The sequence below is a fragment of the Populus alba genome, chromosome 14 (genome assembly GCF_005239225.2).
Source record: "Populus alba chromosome 14, ASM523922v2, whole genome shotgun sequence".
Lineage (NCBI taxonomy): Eukaryota > Viridiplantae > Streptophyta > Magnoliopsida > Malpighiales > Salicaceae > Populus > Populus alba.
This window is the reverse complement of record NC_133297.1, coordinates 10,245,541-10,265,229: the sequence shown is the minus strand read 5'-3', so window position 1 is coordinate 10,265,229 and position 19,689 is coordinate 10,245,541. Positions and strand designations below refer to the sequence as shown.

The 19,689-nt window shown below is 33.0% G+C and overlaps 2 protein-coding genes across 2 annotated transcripts; both read right to left on the bottom strand.

Moving 5' to 3' along the window:
• Window positions 1-9,351: 9,351 nt before the first annotated feature.
• LOC118041427 (uncharacterized) lies at window positions 9,352-10,498 on the bottom strand. Its single transcript, XM_035048760.2, has 2 exons — window positions 9,949-10,498; window positions 9,352-9,844 (listed from the first exon to the last, which is right to left on the bottom strand). Exons 1-2 carry the CDS (start codon window positions 10,438-10,440, stop codon window positions 9,572-9,574), a joined length of 765 nt encoding a protein of 254 aa, XP_034904651.1. The 5' UTR covers window positions 10,441-10,498; the 3' UTR covers window positions 9,352-9,571.
• Window positions 10,499-11,264: 766 nt separating this feature from the next.
• On the bottom strand, window positions 11,265-17,121 carry LOC118041428 (auxin response factor 7). Its single transcript, XM_035048761.2, has 14 exons — window positions 16,468-17,121; window positions 16,127-16,239; window positions 15,690-15,785; window positions 15,472-15,528; window positions 15,040-15,198; window positions 14,673-14,757; window positions 14,172-14,262; window positions 13,726-13,890; window positions 13,484-13,603; window positions 13,143-13,227; window positions 12,878-13,049; window positions 12,102-12,739; window positions 11,701-11,891; window positions 11,265-11,515 (listed from the first exon to the last, which is right to left on the bottom strand). The coding sequence occupies exons 1-14, from the start codon at window positions 16,580-16,582 to the stop codon at window positions 11,419-11,421; spliced, it is 2,184 nt and encodes a 727-aa protein (XP_034904652.1). The 5' UTR covers window positions 16,583-17,121; the 3' UTR covers window positions 11,265-11,418.
• Between the last annotated feature and the right edge of the window lie 2,568 nt (window positions 17,122-19,689).

Sequence of the window (19,689 nt, the reverse complement as noted above, 5' to 3'; positions counted from 1 at the left end):
CTTAAAAAATAAAAAATAATTTGTATTTATAAAAGTTGTGTTAAAGACTTGTGCATGTAAACGTTGTATAAAACCATGAAGATTCTTGTGAAGACATTGAGATTTTTATTGAATATATTGATATTTCAACTAAGAAATAAAGATCTCACAACAAAATTTTTATTAGAAATATAAAGATCTAAATGGTGTTCCAGTTTGGACTGAACTGACTTTTCTTTTCTAAGCTTATCACTTTCTTTGTCTTCTTAATTTTAGTAATTAAACTTATCAATTAATCATTTCAATTATGTGATAGGCTTACATTTAAGATGAATATTTACTATAAATTAAAGGTATCTTATATTATTATATATGTTATTATAAGACATGTTCTAGTTAAGAAATTATTGATACTTCAAGTGCAAAATGATAATATAAAACCTTGATAAAAATACATTTTTAAATACTAATCGCATGGTGCTCTTCATTGCATTGACTTCATAAATGAGGTGAACCTAATTATATGTTATTTAATGCCTTTTTTTGTGTTTTATGAATGTATGGCTGCTACTTTGCTACTCTCCTTCCTTTGGGTTACAAGCATTCTGAAATTACTAATCTGATCATGCATACCTGGTTGTGTGTTATCATTGCAAATATTGTTGTCTTTAGTTTTCTGAAAGTAAACTTAAGATTGTGGTTGAGTGGTAAGTTGTCTTAAAATCTTTGCCTCGTGAATAATTTTGACCCCCTTATCGGTGGTTATTATAATCAATTATTAATTAATGAAAAGTTGCTTAAATTATGTATGAATTTATATTTGAATAATGTATTTTAAGATATTTAAACTATGCATGAATTTTTATTTGAACCGTGCATTTTAAGGTGCTTGAATTCTATATATATAAAAAATTTTCCTTACAATTTTACAATTCATTTTTACAATCCGAGTTTATTTTATATTTTTTGTGCCGTGTCAAAAATGTGTTTTTAACAACCTTGGAGTGAGTCTCTTTTTAGAATAGAATCCCTTTAATGCTTAAGCTAGTAAATTAAAAAAAAAAAGAGTATGTTAAGCAAGAAAGTAGTAAGTTGAGCAAGAGAAAAATTTGTGGAGGTGTGGACATAACATGAGTATAGAAAATGACTTTATGGTCTTGTTTTGTTTGCTCTATTTTTTTGTATGTTGCTATTTTTCTTATATTCACCTCCCTTGACATACCTGATGACCTAAAAGATTTATAGACCTTAGATATGTCAACTTATCTCGTGAGAGTGGTGTAGAGATGAAGAATGCTTAGAAATATCTTGTGATGAGTGAGAAAAATAAGATAACAGTCAATGTATCATTGGTGGAAAGGTTGGTGAGCTTATTTTTTATGATACTTTATGTGTCAATGGTGGTTTTGTAGATTCCCTTTTAATGTGATGTGTGGGCAAGATATTATTATTGGTGAGAAATGATTAACATTATACTTACAATTTATGAGCAAGTTGGAGAAAATGTGGTGTTGTATTGATTGTCTTTAAGCTCGTCACTTTACAGTAAGGTGTGTGCTAGTAGTTGGATTCATCGGTCAAATAGGTCAAACTCGTGCTATTAAAAATCATGATATAACACTAAATTTAAGCTGGTGTAATTGTTTGGATGACTTGGTTTTTTTTTTTTTTTGTATTTTTGCATCATCAATAACTTTGTTGTTTATGTTTGATGGAAATTAAATGAGATAGTTTCTTTATTTGGCATTATGAATAGAAATTCAAGAAGAGAAAGGAAGGATATCCTTCTTGTAACTTGTAATCTTTTTCTTCATTAGTTAAATAACTAAGTAAATAAGTTAAAATGTCATCTTTTGGCTTTACAATTTTCATTATCCCTTTTTATTTACAAACAACGCATTTAAATTATGAGTGATGTTATTCTTACATGATTGTTTCACAAGATTTATTAAATAAAAATCATTAAATAGGTGGATTTCATTAATAATTTCCAATGATTGATATTTTTTCTACAAGTAAATTATATAAGACAACCATGTAAGAATAACATTACTCTTAGATTACGCCTTTTCTTTTCTAATAATATAAATCAACCAAGAAAATGTTGACAAACATAAAATAATTAAAAAAAAAAAATCTCTCACCATGGAGTCGTAGAACTGTACAAGTAGAAGCTAGGATGATACAGACTTTCAACCCTCATTTTATAATTACTATAGATTATCATAAAAAATCGATCCTCTCTCTTTGCTCTTATAAACAGGAAACTATGCACTGACCTAGATAAACCAGAGACCCATTAATTATCGATATTGATTTTCTCCCGTCACGTCTACTGAGAGTGACCCTCTGACCACTCACCGGCGGCCATGTTTGCAGCACTTATTGCTTACCTTAAGCTTCTCTCATCACGCATGGCGATGGCATTTAATGAGAGATAATGAGTGGCACCCAGCGACCAGAGAGATCCCCAACTCACTCCAATAATTTAGGGCTAATCTTTCTTTGTAGGGCCTTAAAGATACGACCTTTTTATTCGATTTCCTGTTTCTTATTCATAATTTACACTCTCCATTAGGGGAACGTTTTGCAGGGGGGAAAAACAGAAAAAACAGGGACTTTCAGCTTAATTAATTATGAAATGTGGACTAATTCTCCCACTCGCAATCTCAAGACTGCTAGGTGTGTAGATTTTGAGACCATATGCTCTGCCACTGGGACCATGATTTTCTATAGAGTCTCTCCAGCTCTTTTCTGTTAGGACTTTGACCGTTTGAGTGGTAGCTGGGGCGTGTTTGCTGCCAAACCACCGTTCCATGAAATCTTGAGATCTCTTCTTTGTTTTAAATTGGTTTTTTTTTTTCATGTTATTTCAATATATTAATATCAAGAACAAATTTTCAAAATAAAAAATATATATTATTATAACATGTCAAAAAACATTTTAAACCATAACTACAGTAATATTTTCAAAATATAAAACTGATGTCACTTGGAACTATAAGATAATTACTTGTAGAGTAAATAAAAAATGCTCTCCTTCATGCTTTACTTGGAAGTTTAAGAAAGAAAATTTTTGTTTGGGCTTATTTTTTAGATGTTACTAGTTTGAATTTTATAAATTTTAATATTACTAAAAATTTACATGATTATTAATTTTAAGGTCTATAAAATTAATCAAAATACATGAAAACTAACCTAAAATATAAACACTAATGTTTTTATTCACACATTGGCGGTGCAGAGTACATTACAGTGGTAACGATTCTTCATGGGTTTACAATCAATCATGGTCAAATTGATCAAATCATTTAGTTACCTAAGCAGGTGAAGCCACTTTTGAAGCGTAATAAGCATTAAATAGTTGGGATTTAGTTGTTATTTTTTTAATTTTTAATTTTTAATTTTAAATTGATAATTTTTAGTTTTTTTATTATTTTAATATATTTTTAAATAAAAATAATAATTTAAAAAACAATATTTACATATTTTAAATAACAATTATCTTACCTGTTATGAAAGTGAGAAGGCATATGCTATAAACAGGAGTAGGAGTTAAATCCAAGGTTGTCAATTCCGTTCCGTTTTACCTGGAATGACCGAAATATTTCATACCAATTCAAAAAACAGAATAAATTTCATCTCATTTTAAATCTTGGTCTGTTCCGGATTTTTCAGCTAATTTCCGTCCGGAACGTTCCGATTTCATTCTACATGTTACGTTTTGCTTTTGAAAAGTCATTAAATCAAATTAAATCTTATTCAATTTAATTAATTAAACCAAACAATTATAAAAAGTTTTTTTTCATTACTATTTTCAATAACAATGATATTAATAATAATATTGAAAATTATTATTACTATTTTCATTAACAATGATATTAAATTTTTAAAATTAGATTTATCACTAATATATATGGTTTATATTCATGTTGTTTTTTTCATGTTTATACCTTGTAGGAATTTTAGCAAAACAATGGATACTTTAGATTCCATTAGCCTTGATAACATTGACCTAACTTTATATTTAAAATATTATTGTTAAAACATTTTACTTTTATAATATTTTAATATTTTATTTAAGTTAAATTACTTTAACTTAAAGATTTATTTAATCTTGACTATTTATAAATATTTAAAATTTTAAAATTATATTTGTTTGGCATTGTATTTGTATTGCATAATTTATAATTAATTTATCTTGAATTTAAATTATATTTGTTATATATACAGGAACAATACTGTCTTGAAATGGTAAGTTGAAACATTTTAAAGTTAAAATATTTTATTTTAATAAAAAAAAAACAAAATATTTATTGAAATAGAATTGACAACCTTAATTAAATCACACAACGGATCAGATGTGTTGCCTGTTGGTAGCGTGTCCCATTCGCTTTGCAAGGGACCTCCCACGTGCCATACTTATGGAATATATGCTCCAAAACGGTGGGTGGCCCCTTACATGTGCCGAACATGTCTTAAGTCATGATCGTTTGGCTCTTTGTCGGGAAAAGTAAAAATAAGTTATAATGTCTTCTTCAATTTGAAAACTTTTTTATTTGTGTTCTTTATTAGGAAAAATATACTCCACAACAGATTTTATAATGTGACTTTCTTAAGTCATAGTTACTTGTGGATTGTCTCCTAGAATAGCTTTTTAGATTCTTTTAAAATTAAAGATTTATTACAAACGAGAGATATTGAACATTTAAAAAAATATCATGGAAAAGGTTTAAAACTAAAAAGAAAAAAAAATTAATTAACTAATTGATAATTTTTTAAGTATATGAAAAGAGCAATATTATTAAGAATGTGATTATTTTTCTTGTGGTTTCAGGTTCGAACCATGTTGTTGTTAATATAATAATCACTAAAAATTTATATAATTAGTAATTTTAAGATCCGTAAAATTAGTAATATAAGCTAATATATATATATTATTGAAGTGGATATTCAGGTTAGCTTATATTAACTTTCGACTAATTTTATATATATGTGTATATATATATATATATATATATTTAAAGTGGATATTCAGGTTAGCTTATATTAACTTTCGATTAATTTTATATATATATATATATATATATATATATATATATATATATATATATATATATATATATATAAAATGTTGCTAACACAGCACATGTGAAACACAATAGATGATAAGTACATGTCACAAAAAAAAAAAAAAATGGTACTAGAACATGTGAATTGCTTTTGCCTCAATCAATATATTCCAAATCGGATGAGGAGTTGTCAAAGCCACCAGGCACTCCTTTCGCCAGCCGGACTGCTGCCGGACCCCAGTCCTCGTTAAATCTATAATTGAATCCATGAAAATTCATCTAGATTGTTTACCTATGATTCATCTAAATTCATTTAATCGATTCTGATGACAACTTTCAATCATGATTGTTTACCTGTACAAATGTTGATAATCATATTATTAGGTATCCATCTAATCACATTCCGTGCGATATAATCTTTCATGCGACTTTATTTATTTTTATATTTTTTTAAAAAATTATTTTTTTTTAAATTTTTTTATTTTAAATTAAATTTTTATATATTTTCAAATTATTTTGATACATTAATATCGCACGAAATTTAAAAAGAAGCAGTGGTCCACCGATCCACACCAATCTATTCTATTCTGGTTGTACTCTCAAATATTTAAAAATTGAGATTGAACAATAATAAAGTTTAAAACAATGTTAAATGTTCCCACGGCTGTGAGCATCATGGCATTATAGGCACCACTTCTGCTCAATATAATATTTGATTCTCTGCTGCAATATCTAATATTTGATATGTAAATAGAAGAAAAACAAGGTTCCTCGGGAATGAATCAATACTTCAAGAAGTTTTCGATAATCAAATCAAATGCAGTGGTGGATCTCAAAGCTCCTGGCAGACAGGAGATGACGGATACCTAGGCCAATCATGTGCTGTAAGGGAGCCCACTATACTGTTGTTTTAATAATGCCATCACCACCGGCAACTAAAAGGTTGTCGCCGTGTCGGCCCTCCCTCTCTACCGCCCCTTCACAGATAATCATGAATTAACATGCCGAGCAGGAGCCCTCAGCTTTCTTAAGAATGGTAAGGGGATTCATTTACATCGAAACGTTAGGATCCACTTAAGTTTCAACCGGTCGTCGGAGCAGGGGCGGGGAAGGAAAGTCCAACTCTTACTGCGAGGGTCTATCCTCCAGCCTCATCACAGGTCTTGGAGCTCAGCTTGTCCATATCATAAGACCTTTCATTAGTTGACATGTGCTCGGGTTACAGAAAAGCTCTATTACAGAAACCAATAACTTTACGATAATAGAAAAATGTTAACAAAAATAGTGACACAGATGGGTGGGAGGAAGGGAGGGATGGAGGGGGTGAGGGAAGGAGATGTTATTAGAAAAAAACATGATCATATCTGCTATCAAACTGATTTAGTAAACGATAGAGCTTCTAGGGAACACGTTGATGACGTTCAGCTCTTCCAATTGTGCACTCCCCTCAATCCAGTAATGCAGACACTCAAAGGCAGGGGCGGAGAAAGAAAGAAAAATTTAAGAGGTTAAAATTAAAAGAACTATTTAAAAGGATTAAAATTTCAGTTATTTTACCACTAAAATTATAAATATTGACAAGAAAAGAGCTGGAAAAAACGTTTTTTTACTGGGTTGCTACGCCGATAGTCAAAGGTAATAGCAAAATCAATGCTTAAAGGGTGTTTGTTCATGTGGTAATTTTAGCTTTTAAAGTAAAGCACATAAACATCATATTTGGTAATATGAAAAAAGTAATTTTCTATTTGGTGGGATCCATAATTTTTTTTTTTTAAATTGTCATTTCACACACAACAGCTGAAAGCTGCTTCTCGTAAAATTCACCTTGGTACTATTTACTTTTTGAAGTGAACATTAACCTGGCGCCACGTGAATTTCACTTTACACTGTTCACGTTAATAATGTTCACTGTTCATTGGACTGCATCCGACGGGTAAAAAAAATTTAATTTTTTTAAAATTAGTTTTACTCGAAAAACTAGTGTTCAATATTATTTAAAAAAACTACATAAATTAAAAGAACATCACATGATGACGTAGTATTTGTAAAATTTGATTGCAAATCCAATTTTGTTTCTGATGATATTTTACCTGATTTTATTACACGCTCAAAAAATCATGAAAACTAAAATCCTTATCAGATAAATTTCATACTTGATGAAATTGAAGATAAGTTAGTGAAATAATAAAAAATATTTGATATAAAATATTATTTATTTAATAATATAATAATAGTAGTTAAATCTATAATATTTAAATTAAAAATCATATATATACATATATATATTTTAGTTATTTTATAACCTCAATTTAAAAAGCATTTTAACCAAACACATTAAATAATTTTTTATTCAACCTCAATTTCAACCACAGTTTTAACCAAACATATATAAATACCAAACCAACCTCAATCAAAAATATTTTTTATAAAACAACTTTTTTCAAACCACAATCACAAAAGTTATCATAATACCAAACCAATTAGTTGATTAGCACATTAGCATAATGACTTGAATGAACTGCTACTAAGTTTATTACCCTTATTAACTTCAAAAAAGAAGAAGAAAGATTATAAGTTCATGAAATTAATTAACAATTATCCTGAAGTCATTTTTTCCCGTTCTAAACCACTTGAATAATTTCCCAAAACTAAGTTTATGCAACAGTTTATCTAAAGAAGGGAAAAAACACACCAAGTTATTCAGTGACTAATAACTAAAGTTTAGATGATTTTTGGCTCTGGTCTAGCTACCTTAATCATATACATCAGGACTACCAGCATTACACATCAACCATGAATGATTCCAACTTTGTGGAAGTCTATCCTAATCCTAGGATTCAACATTTGTTGCTGGCGTGCACTCAGATGGCGTGCCCAATACCATTCTTTTTTTCCATGGAATAGAGTTTTACAGAGAATAACACACACAGGGGAATCCCCCTATTGTTCCCAAAAGTATCATTACCAAGCTTGAGAGAAATAGGATGAAGCAACATGTATGAACACTACAGATCAGAGTTACCAGGATCATGCTAGCCCTGGAACTATGATCCACATCATGCATCCGGATTCATGGTACATTTGCATTCCAGATCACCAAATTGGCAACCTGACTTTCCATCATTCTTTGTTTAAGGGCAAGGGGGGAATAGTGATGGCAGATTCCTCTGAATTCTTTTTCTTGCCTTTTGAACCACCACAGCACTTGGTTTATTGCCTTGGGTGTTGAAAAGAAATCATAAATATGCCCAATGATTCTTAGAAACAACCCAGATAGGTGGCTCAAAGCATATCATGATCCATACAAACCTACCAACTACGCCTATCCCAACATACCACAAGTTAATGTAAATGCATACCACATACCTGAACTCGTACCATAACCCCAAACATAAGGTGTTCCTGGTAACACTGGTACAGACAGAATAGCATTCCCTAAATTCATTAGAGGCAACAACGTTTTAGAAGAAACCTTGGCACCAGGCAACCACCTCCGCCACTTCCTCTATTTCCAAGTAGCAGGGTTTGTTTGCTAATCAGATCATCTTAGAAGTGGATGAATGATTATCATGGGAAAAACTGGTACTGACAAATTTCAAGCGGAATGCATAACTTGGATTAGCTAGCACAAAATTGGCTAGAAACTTAACATTTATTTTCCTATCAGAGAAAACCAGGTGCAGGATCATCAGGAAGACAAGAGCCATCCAGGGATATGACTTAAGAGACATCTAGCTGCTATTGATCACCTTGAGAAACACTTTATCAGCTTTTAGATTTACAAATTTTATCTGATTGCAGGTTGATTAAGAAAACGAGGAGAAATTGGTGCTGAACAACGCAATTCAAGAGAACAATTGTACGGTAGGATGGGGGTGGCTTAAGCAAGTTGCATCTAAACCTTCATTTTTCTGCCTTTAAGATGGCCTTACATAGTCTCAGAGATAAAAAAGACAGCCCTGAACTAATAATATGGAATTCCCAACCCCGTAACAGTTTTTGCTTCTCCTTCCTCACTTGACAAAACGCCCTATGCACACCATAGGACCGGCAATGATTATTACTAAAACTCAAGCAAATGTAGCACCAATGCCAGTTTAGATTCAGAATTATCAATAACTTACAAATGACCCGCCTGATGCACCAATCAATACCTCATGACAAGGGCCAAAGCATTGTCATGGGAATTTTGGGGCAAAAGCATAAAATTTGACGCATTTAATAATTTTTGTAGCTCTTAATTAGTCAAAGTTCAAAAAACCTTTTATTTGCTAGATATGAGAAATTGAGTCAACACAAAAACAACAAAATGGAGTTTTAAGATTCAAATCACAATCAATTGCAACTTAGAAATCGTAGTTCTTTCAAGTATAACATACTTTCCCATTCTATTTCTTCCTTTTGTGTATTTCTCTGCGGAAAGAGAGAGCGCCATTCCCATAGAAATGCAAAAACCATAAAGAAAGAGACAAATAGAACAAGCAATTGTGTCCTGCAAAACCGTTGGTATCTAAAAATACTCAGAAAGTTTTACCTTGAAGCTCTATCCGTTGGACAATCAAGTTCACAGCTGCATTAGCTGAAGAAAATGCCCCATGAAAGCTTTCTTTATAGGAGATAGATTCCAAATTTCTAGCCATGTTCAACAAGATGACACCCAGGTCTGTTTGTTTCTCTAGCAAAGACTCGTAGTATGATTGAGCAGCAACCTTACTGATCTCAAAATTGGTTTCCTCGGGGCAAAACTCATCATCCAACCATTTATGAAGGGTAACCTTGAGCCACTGCGATTCCTGCACAACATCAGATGTACATGATTCAAAACCCATTTACTATTCTTATTCTATCCCCGAAATTAAAAGAAAGAAAGAAAGAAAGAAAGAAAGTGGGTAACTACTTCCATGGCCTTGGAAGGGAGCAACCAATGAGTAGGGACCCTAAGGTCTTGAACAAGGGATTCTTCTTCTTCCTCATCGCCATCTTCTTGACTGTTTTGTGGGGTTGAAAAAGAAGACTGGCATCTTGTTATAACAACATCAGTGGGCGGTCGAGAAATTGGGGTTGAATTAGACAAGATTGGATAGTGAGAAGAAGCAGCTAGTGTGCGAATTGGGAGGAGGGGGTTGCCATTGTTGATAACCGAGAAAGGAATATTATTGTTATTATTATTGATAGTTATATTCTGACATTTTGGTGGAGTGGGTAAGGATGGCATTAAGGAGAGCCTCATTGGTTTTACCTTTCTTCTTCTTCTTCTTGTTTTTATCAGAAGAGGAAGAAGGCGGGGCAACAAGGAAGGAAGGAGTGAAGTTTCAGGGATGGCGGGTAAAGGGAACCGTGGATTCTGTCTGGATAAGGGATTGATTACTTTAACGCCTTCTGAACACATTTTTTTTTTTTTTTTTTTGGGGGGTGCGGTGGGGGAAGTCGTCAAGATTATTTTCTTTTCAACTTTTTATCCCTCTTGCTTTCTTGATATTTCACTGGCTGTATCAACTATCAATTGCCATTAGAAAAACCAGCACACTATTTCTTCCAACTGGTGGATAAATATCAGAGAGGCATCTTAATTACAAACGTCTTGGAGAAAGAAAAAAAAATGAATGATTATGATTTTCCTCGATTTTTTTCGTAGAAGATCAATTATCTATGCTTGCATTTTCCTAAACTGAAATAGGCAGGCATGTGGCTACTGTGTGAACTTCCTGGCAAGTTAGGGGTAAGATTTTTGTCAACTAACGCTGGCAAAATCTCAGGAAGCTAGTAGGAAAGGACTCGATCAACCATTAACAAGTAATTCTAATGTGCACGGATTTGGTCTTGGAGAAGTAGAAAAAGTACTTCAAGATCCATTACGTGTCCAAGACCTTTTGTTCTTCCTGGCATCTGTTAAACTGACGTGCCTTCCGACGAGGAGGAATGAAAATGAAACAGCTCAATATGTTCGAGAGGGATCCTTACCATATGTAGTGTTAGAATTCCCTCAAACAAGGCACTATCATCATACACTGGATATAAACCCTGTGCACTCACACGCAGTTAATCGGTGCATAACATTCTCACAGTAAGCATAGAGAGCTGTATCAACATCATTTCCAAGCATTACAGCAGCAGCAGCAGCAGAAACAAAGCCTTATCCCAAACTAGTCGGGCGTGGCCATACGGATCCTTTTCCAAGTATTCATTAAAAGAGAAAAAGAAAGAAAAAACTAGTTTAGAGCGTAAGTACTGCGTTCAGATTTATTTGCATCAACATGATGCCACACACGTGTAATTCTTAAAATATAGTTCATTCTTATCTCTTCACACACACAAATCTATGAATGGGAGCCCATGAACACAAGGCACAAATTGACCTGGTAAACAGTTAACCTGAAGGCGATGGGTTTGGTGATGGTGGATTCAGTTTGCCAATGTCTTCCTTAGGACTGATGAAAATCCTTCGGACTGTCAATTGGAATTCCCTGCATTTTAAATAGCAGTAATACCAAATTAATTCACAGCTAACCATTACAAATTCTATAAAAAGCAATGCAAATGAAATGCTAGTACATTTCTTGTTGTTGTTCTTCTTCTTCTTCTTCTTGTTTTTTTTTTTTTTTCTTTTTTTTGAAGACTACACAAGCTGTTTAAAGCATTTGATACTTACTGCCACGGGCAATCTTTGATCTGCATCATGTCCCCTTCATTGTCGGAGTACACTACATACCACCCACTGGTCTCATCAATCAAACTTCCTTGGAAATCAAACATCAGGTCAAGCTCACAAATGAGTTCATTGTACCCATCGAATTGTGTGAGATCAACAGATCTTCCAGGTACAGTTCCATATTTGAGCACCTAAAAGAGAGACTACTATCTCAAATTTTAAATAAGAAAACAATCAACAGGGCACATATAGGGCGTGCCAAAGCAATTTCAAGAAAGGATGATGTAAAGGCGACTTGATAGGCCTTCCCCTACAAAAAAATGTTTTGCTAGTAGATGCTTTAATATGTGAAGCTCCTCTGAAAGTGCAACTTAAAAGTCTACTTCCTAATAGCAGTTTACCTTTGTGCAACTCCGAATAGCAGCAGAGCAACAGTTCTTGCATTGTTTTTCTGAATTAACACCTGATGTACTCTTTGATGGCTCTGAAACACTTGACTGAGATGTTACGGGAACATAATTGTGACTTTCATTCACAACAGAAGTGGCAACTTGTGATGAAGGGAGCTCCGGTGAATTACTTACTAAATTGACACCAAAAAGCATATACCTGTGCGGTGCAGCAAGTGGAACTTCATTTGCATGCTTCAGTTCAGAACCTCTCAATTTCTGAGACCCAGAATTGTGATATACATTTGGAACTGACAAGCTTCTGCTTCCAACAGCATTATCATGGACTCCATAAGAGTTAAATGTGGAGTGCCGGCCATTAGGAATACCCAACCTTGCTATGTTTCCACCACGAAATGATACTGTATTGCTGGGACACGGATAAATTGGGCCACGCATCCAAAATTGCAATTGATTGTCTCGTCCAATTGGTGAGCGGTTCCAATCAGGATTTGGAGGAGAAGTCAAATGTGGTACTGGAGGCGGTTTAAAGGCACCGAATTGATTAGCACCTGTGTCCCTATCTTCTTGACCTTGCAAGACCTCCAGGAGGCTTTCATTTGCATGCTCATCTGAACCATGCAATAATCCTGATAGTAAAAAGAAATTTTGATCGGTCAGAGCATAAAATGAAGCAAACGCAAAATTTACTTCTAATTTTCTATATTTAGGAGTAGTCATGAAGAGTTAAAGAAAGTGGAAAATTCCAAGGATAAATAAATACTGACCTTCCTTGACTGAGATAAGAAACCTAGGAAGTGATTTGTCTGCTATGCATTCCATCTTATGTAGGTGTAAAAGAGAAGCATGCTTCTTTCTTATAGGTTCTATGGGCTCGATGTTCCAGGGAGAGACACGTTCTTGATGCACGAACGGCTCTGAAGCAGCATCCCATTCTACCTGTAAGGGTTCGATGTTATTAAAATAGTAAAACAAATGGAATCCATTCAAGAGGCTAAAAGGAGGGTTTAAATCATAGAGAAAAGCTTTTACCTTGAGAATTCTCCATTCTGAATTGGGCCACCGAATGTGATCGATATCTTCAGTACCAACAACAGTGCCCTCAAATCTTTCAATCCTAAATGTACAGTGACTGCATGTGGTTAACAGATGATAAAGGGAAGAACGTGGCTATATTATATGCCATAACTGTGTATTATTGTCATTTATTTGGTGTTATAGCATGTTAACCACAGCAATCGTGGAAAGTTAAGCTGTTCTTCCAAATAGTGACCACAGATTACAGACATAAATGCCTTCAACAGTTGGCTAACACAGGAATTCAAAATTTTTCAAATGTGTTAAGAGTGTAATATGTTCCAAAGGTTTGGCACCTCTGTTCTGCGCATTCTTCTCCTTCAAACAGCATTCTGAATCTTGTCCCGGCAGAGTAATCAATTTCAGCTGACTTCATGTATTGATCATATGGAATGATAAATTCCGCAGTACTTGTCCTGAAAAGGGCATAAAAAGTTCCTTGCTCAAAACTTGAAAACATAGAGAGCCCATTACAATTGCTAGAGTCAATGACCTTTTTCCAAAGAACTTCAGAAGTCACCACATGACTATTACTCACCAAGGATGGAAGTAGATTGTAAACATGCTTCCAGTAGTAATGGCATGGGAAGCGCTGGAAAGAATGCCAAGTTGCATACTATGGGAAGATAAGACATTTGCTGATAAATTGTTCTCTAGTTTCATTGCTCGGTGGACCCCAACTCGAAGTTCTCCAGATTCACCTCTGAAAACAAATATTGTTATTCATCTGAAAAATCAAGAGGTATCAATAAAACTTGAACATGTAACAGATTACAATTATTCTAAAATTAATATTTGATACATAACAGGACGGACTTATAGGCTAGAGCCAGGAAAAAAAAAATCATGGTTAGCCACTAAAGACAATGTTTAGCAGATTCATGAAAACACAAGTTATACAATGATAATTTAACAAACTTCATGCAGTAAATGTCAAATCCTTTAATACACACAACACCAGAGAGAGAGGGAGGGAGAGATGACCGAAGGAAGATAAATGAATCCCCAGCAACGAGCCTTTTTGAAGACACAAATGTGCTCCAACCACTCGTAATTAAATGCCTCTTTGGTTGACCTACAATGATTCAGTAAAAAATAAAGAAGATTAAAAATAATTATTTTCCACAAAACATCAGAGATACATTTGATGGAACTTTTAATTCATTGCGGACTACAAAGGAATTGGTGTGAGCATGTTGTCATTTCATTTTGACAATGAAATACATTTTTCTTTTCTTTTCCTTCAGCATTATTAGATTCAGAACTACATTTTCCAAGTAGAAATAAAAACGCTTCATCTTTATCATTTATGAACATGATAACGTGGACATACGATAAAAAAAGGCTATGCTTCATTTTTCACACACAATAAACGCACATGAATTATGAACATGCATATCCTTTAACGCTATATTAAAGAATGGAAGTAGAGCTGAATTATTTCGGGCCTAGATATTTCGAGATCTCTAGTTAAGTGGGAGTTACCCCTATAGATATGTTTAAAGCACCATTCAAACCCGTGCAAGTCTTTGGCAAGAAGTTCCTGCACCGGGGGTTGCTGAGACTTGTCCTGCACCACCAACTATAACGTATGAATACAAAATCACCTTGTCCAAATAGTTCAACATGGGTTGACAAGGTACAGTTATTCAATAAGGGAATTGAATCGTCATCTGCCTAATTCAAAGAAATTATCTAATTAAAATCATTGGGATGAAAAATGAGTCAGAATGACAGCTCAAAGGGCTCACAATGTTGTTATTGATTACCACAATTGGAGAAACCAATCCAACAAGGTGTCAACTCTCACAGTACAAAGTACAGTTGCTAAGTAAACCACAAGGATACTAACCAGAGGAGGAAGGCACTGGTCAGCATGTCGCTTTGGAACAGAGAATCCACCATGTGTCTTTGTGTCCGATGGAGTAAGTTTCTTGGTAAAGGATCGTGCACAAGTTTTTCTAAGCAAGGGAAGGGACTTTCCATCTTTGTTTGAGCTTAGCTCATCTTCCTGAAGGGAAACAACGCAATAAACATGGGTTGATATATAGATGAGGTAAATAAAAAAAACATTAATAAATAAAATTTTAGAGAATGATTCGGGTCATCTCCGTGGAATTTTAAGGGACAATTTTGTCTTCTGATGACTAGAGTCCTGTATATTAATTGATAAGTAAGATCTAGATATATATAGATATACCCTCATCGAAAACATGAAATGAGTTCATTAATTTATAAGCATAAAATATTGCAGATTAAATAACAATATCAGCAGCTAGCTAACCTCTGCTACTGGAAGCAAATTTATGTGGGCAAACACCTCATCAGTTCCAGCTTCAGCCTGCAAGATCACGACAAAACACTAAGAACACGAGAAAACTTTTTAACTTCACACAATACAACACAACAAATTTTTAACCTATCTATGAGTCTTGACCATATAACCATATAAATCGTTCCAAATGGATAAAACAAACAAGCAATGCCATGAAAATGGAATACCTTAAGCTCAACATGGACAACCTTGCAGAGGATCTTGTAAGGTAAATCGTAGATGGGCATTTCCATCTTACCTTCTTCATTCATGCACGCTGCAACCTGTAGCAGATTTCAGAACACAAAAATATAAACTCAAATGCTATGAGCAAACAAATTTAACAATTAGTTTTCTAAACATTGTTTCTGGGTATTCACAGACGAATTCAGCACCTTCTTGTAATGCATCATATAAACATTTTGGGAATCCGGTAAAAACAATCCTGTCTTGTTTCTTATAAATTCACACTCGATGACGAAACAATTCAAGGCAATAATTCTCGTATGAAACAAAATGGAATACAATCTTGTTTCTTCAACCATTGTAATGTGCAAAAGATTAGGTGATGGTTAAATTCAAGAAAGAAATTAAAGCAATGTTATTAAACGGTGGAAAGTAGAACCTGTTCCATGTGACCCTGAGGGAAGTAGAAAACCTTGTCACCAGCTCGCGGTACATAAACAAGAGGACCAGCACACGCATGCCACAGTTCAGTGTATAGATCATCTTTCTTTTCTGAGACATCATGAATGTACAAAGATTAAAATAAATCAACAACGAAATTGAATTCGCGTATCCCAAAATATATAGAAAAAAAGACAGAAAAACATAAAACGTTCATGAACACAAAAGAAAAATCATGCTCTCTCTGTCTACAGAAAAAAAGACCATCTAAATATGTCATCCTGTAATTAAAAAGAAGCGTAGAAAAGGAAATAATTACAAAAAAAAAAAAAAAAAGACCTTGGTGGTTGCGAGGAGGCAAGCCATTGTTGAGATATTTAGTGGTCTCAAGTACTCCAACCTCATGACTTCTTGACGTCTTCGCTTCGCCAGCGACACTCCTCTTCTTACCCATCTCTCTCTTTCTCCTTTTTCTCCAAAAACAAGATTGGTGCAAGTAAAAATGAGAAAGAGAAAAAAAGCGCTGTCCTCGCCCCTACTTTTGACTGACTGACTGACAACACAGTCTAGTAGTAGAAGACAAAAAACAAAGTTTGCAGTCAGGTGTCCCGTGTCCACCTATGCAATGAATATTGCGATGCTCTTCTTAAAATTTTTGATCCGTTTCTTCCACCGCCCCGCCACGCCCTCGGTACGTAACAAGCTTTGGCCTGTTCAAAATGTAATGTAACGTTTTTGAAATTGAAGTGCTATGGCGGAGGGAGGGAGGGAGGGAGGGAGGAATATCAGATGGGGATATTGCTGGTTGGTTGCACTACTGTTTCTACAATAAACCAGCTAAAACTGCTCTCTCTTCTTTCTTCTCTCTTTCTTTGTGAATGCGTGTGAGCATGTTTCTCTGAACAACGGAGAAGAGAGTGGTGGTATAGTGCTATTTCTATTTCATCATGCTCTTGAATATTGAAGCTAAAGCCATATGGGGTCAGTGTTTTTCTCATTTGTTTTCTGTGTTGGCGATTTCTGCTACTTTGCTGGCCGATTTCTTCGATGTGTGATTTGATTGCCCACGTGCACCTTTCCCTTGCTTTTTTCCTTCTCTGCCATGGCAATCTCCGTCCTCTCTCTTTCATATTTCCCTCCTTTTCTAGTCTTTGTCAGCTGCCACCGTGTGTCGCCCCATGTCTTTTATGGTATTTGTGCTGGACTTCAATTCTTTCTTTCTTTTTTGGACATCGAAATTCGATGTTGTTTGAATTTGTTTTATAGACCATGTTTCATGAAAATTTTAATTAAAGTATTTTAACAAAAAAATATTAATATAGTTAAAATAAATTGTTGGTTAATGAAAAATTGATATCAAATAACCTTAAATTTATATGTTTTATGAAATTTAAAATCTTATCTCATATTAAATGAGATTTTTTTATAATTTATATGGTGAAAAGTTAAATTATCATAAATGAACTTAAATAAAATAGCATGGATTTAACTTTTAGGATCAACATAGACTTGAGGGCAAGGGCATGAGTTTGCTTTTTGCTAAACTATTTTAGATTTAAATTTGAATTTATTATAAAATAATTTTTAACATATAACTAATTATTTTTTTGTCAGCACATGGATATAAGGTTTAAACAGTAAGTTATTTTCATCTTCCAAAATAATTTTTTTAAATGAAAAAGGAAATGGATTTAAAGCTAAAAATTAAACTGATAAGTTTTTATTCCTTTTTATTATAGGCAATTAAGGTTAAATGTCTATAGTTAATTCTAGTAGTTATCATAATCAATTCTTCATATTTTTGTTTCAAAAATTAGTATAAATAGGGGTGAAGTGGGAGATGTTTTGAACACTATTGATGCACATCTCTAGCCTTCCTCTTTTATGTTTCGCTTTTATATATATATATATATATATATATATATATATATATATATAAAGCTTAGGTTCATATCCTGTAGAGAGTTTTTTAGTATACATTCACTTGTTTCTGATTTTTAAAATAAATCCATATTTTAAAAACTTAGTTGTTAGAATTCAAAAGGATCTATCATTGACAACAACAATAACTTGTTATCTTTTGTGCTTCCAAGTTTCATTAACAATTAAGTACCACAAAGTTTTTTTGTTTTAGTATATATGTATATGATAATATGAGATAATTTATTGTTTTTTTTAGAAGCCAAATTTTTATTTATAAATTTTTGATTATTTTTTATAAAAAAATCAAAATGTCTTCAACTCAAGAAATGATTGTTCCGACCAATATTACTTTGACAACTACTACTTTGATAGGGAGGATTCTACCATCATCTACTTTGATGCATGGTAAAAAACCCTGAAAAGTTTATTGATTTGAACTTTTAAAAGTAGCAACAAAACATATTGTTTTATTTAACCACCTATAACTCTACAAAGTTCTTGAATAACTTTGTAGAGCTTGGGATAGGTTGAATTTTTAAAGTAAATAAATATTTTAAATATATAATTTTTAAAATCATGAGTCTTGTTGACGCCATTTAATTGCATAATAAAAAGAGAAAAAAAATAAAATTTTGAATACAAATAATCTATCATTTACAGTAACTTATTAGTTTTTATGCTTTCAAGTTTCATCAACAAGCACCACAACTTTTGTGGTTTTAGTTCATATATATGCACGATAGTATGCATGCGTCCTCAAGGGGCGTAGCGTGATGACAAAAGATTTAAAATTTACATAGCAGATCTCGAGTTCGAGTCGGGGCATGCATCTTTTGTAAGAGTTTGGAACAACCGGGGTTTTACTCACTCATCTAGGCCCACAAAGCGCGCTTTTCAGGAGTTGGGGTTTCCTCGAATCCAAAAAAAAAAAAGATAGAATGCATGCTATGTTTCTAATTTAAATAGAATATCTATTTACATGACTAGAATGCATGATAAGTTTTTTGTATATAAGTTTGCAAGTTTCACTTATTTCGATACCTTTGCATAATATATAGCATGTTTAGAAACGCGGATAAACTTGTATTTTTAAAAAATTTAATTTTTTTAAAATAATTTTTTATATGTTTTGGATTATTTTGATGTGCTAATTTTAAATAATTTTTTATATGTTTTGGATTATTTTAATGTGTTAATTTTAAAAATAATTTTTTAAAATAAAAAATATTATTTTGATTCATGTCGGTATGATTTTTTTTTTTAAAGTAATTGCAATTATATTTCCAAAGAGTCCCATAATCTAAACAGTTGTGATCCTTTGTTTAAATTTATAGCTCACAAACAACAATTTCAACTTTAACAATCTATAGCATTTCTTATGTACATCAAGAAAAATCCAGAGCAAGAAAGTTACATAGGACACCTCCTCTGTCTCATGTTTCGTGTGGACTCACTTCCATGTTCATGTAGTAGTTTCAAGAGAAAAATTGAATACCATGTGTAAAATAAAGAGATATTTGAGTCGTGCCTACGAGCATCTCCAAGGCAAAGATTCTATTTTGAAATGTCAAAATGTTAATATAGCATTTAAAAAAAAAAAAAACCATCTGAAGAGTCATTTGTACTGGAGAGGGAGAA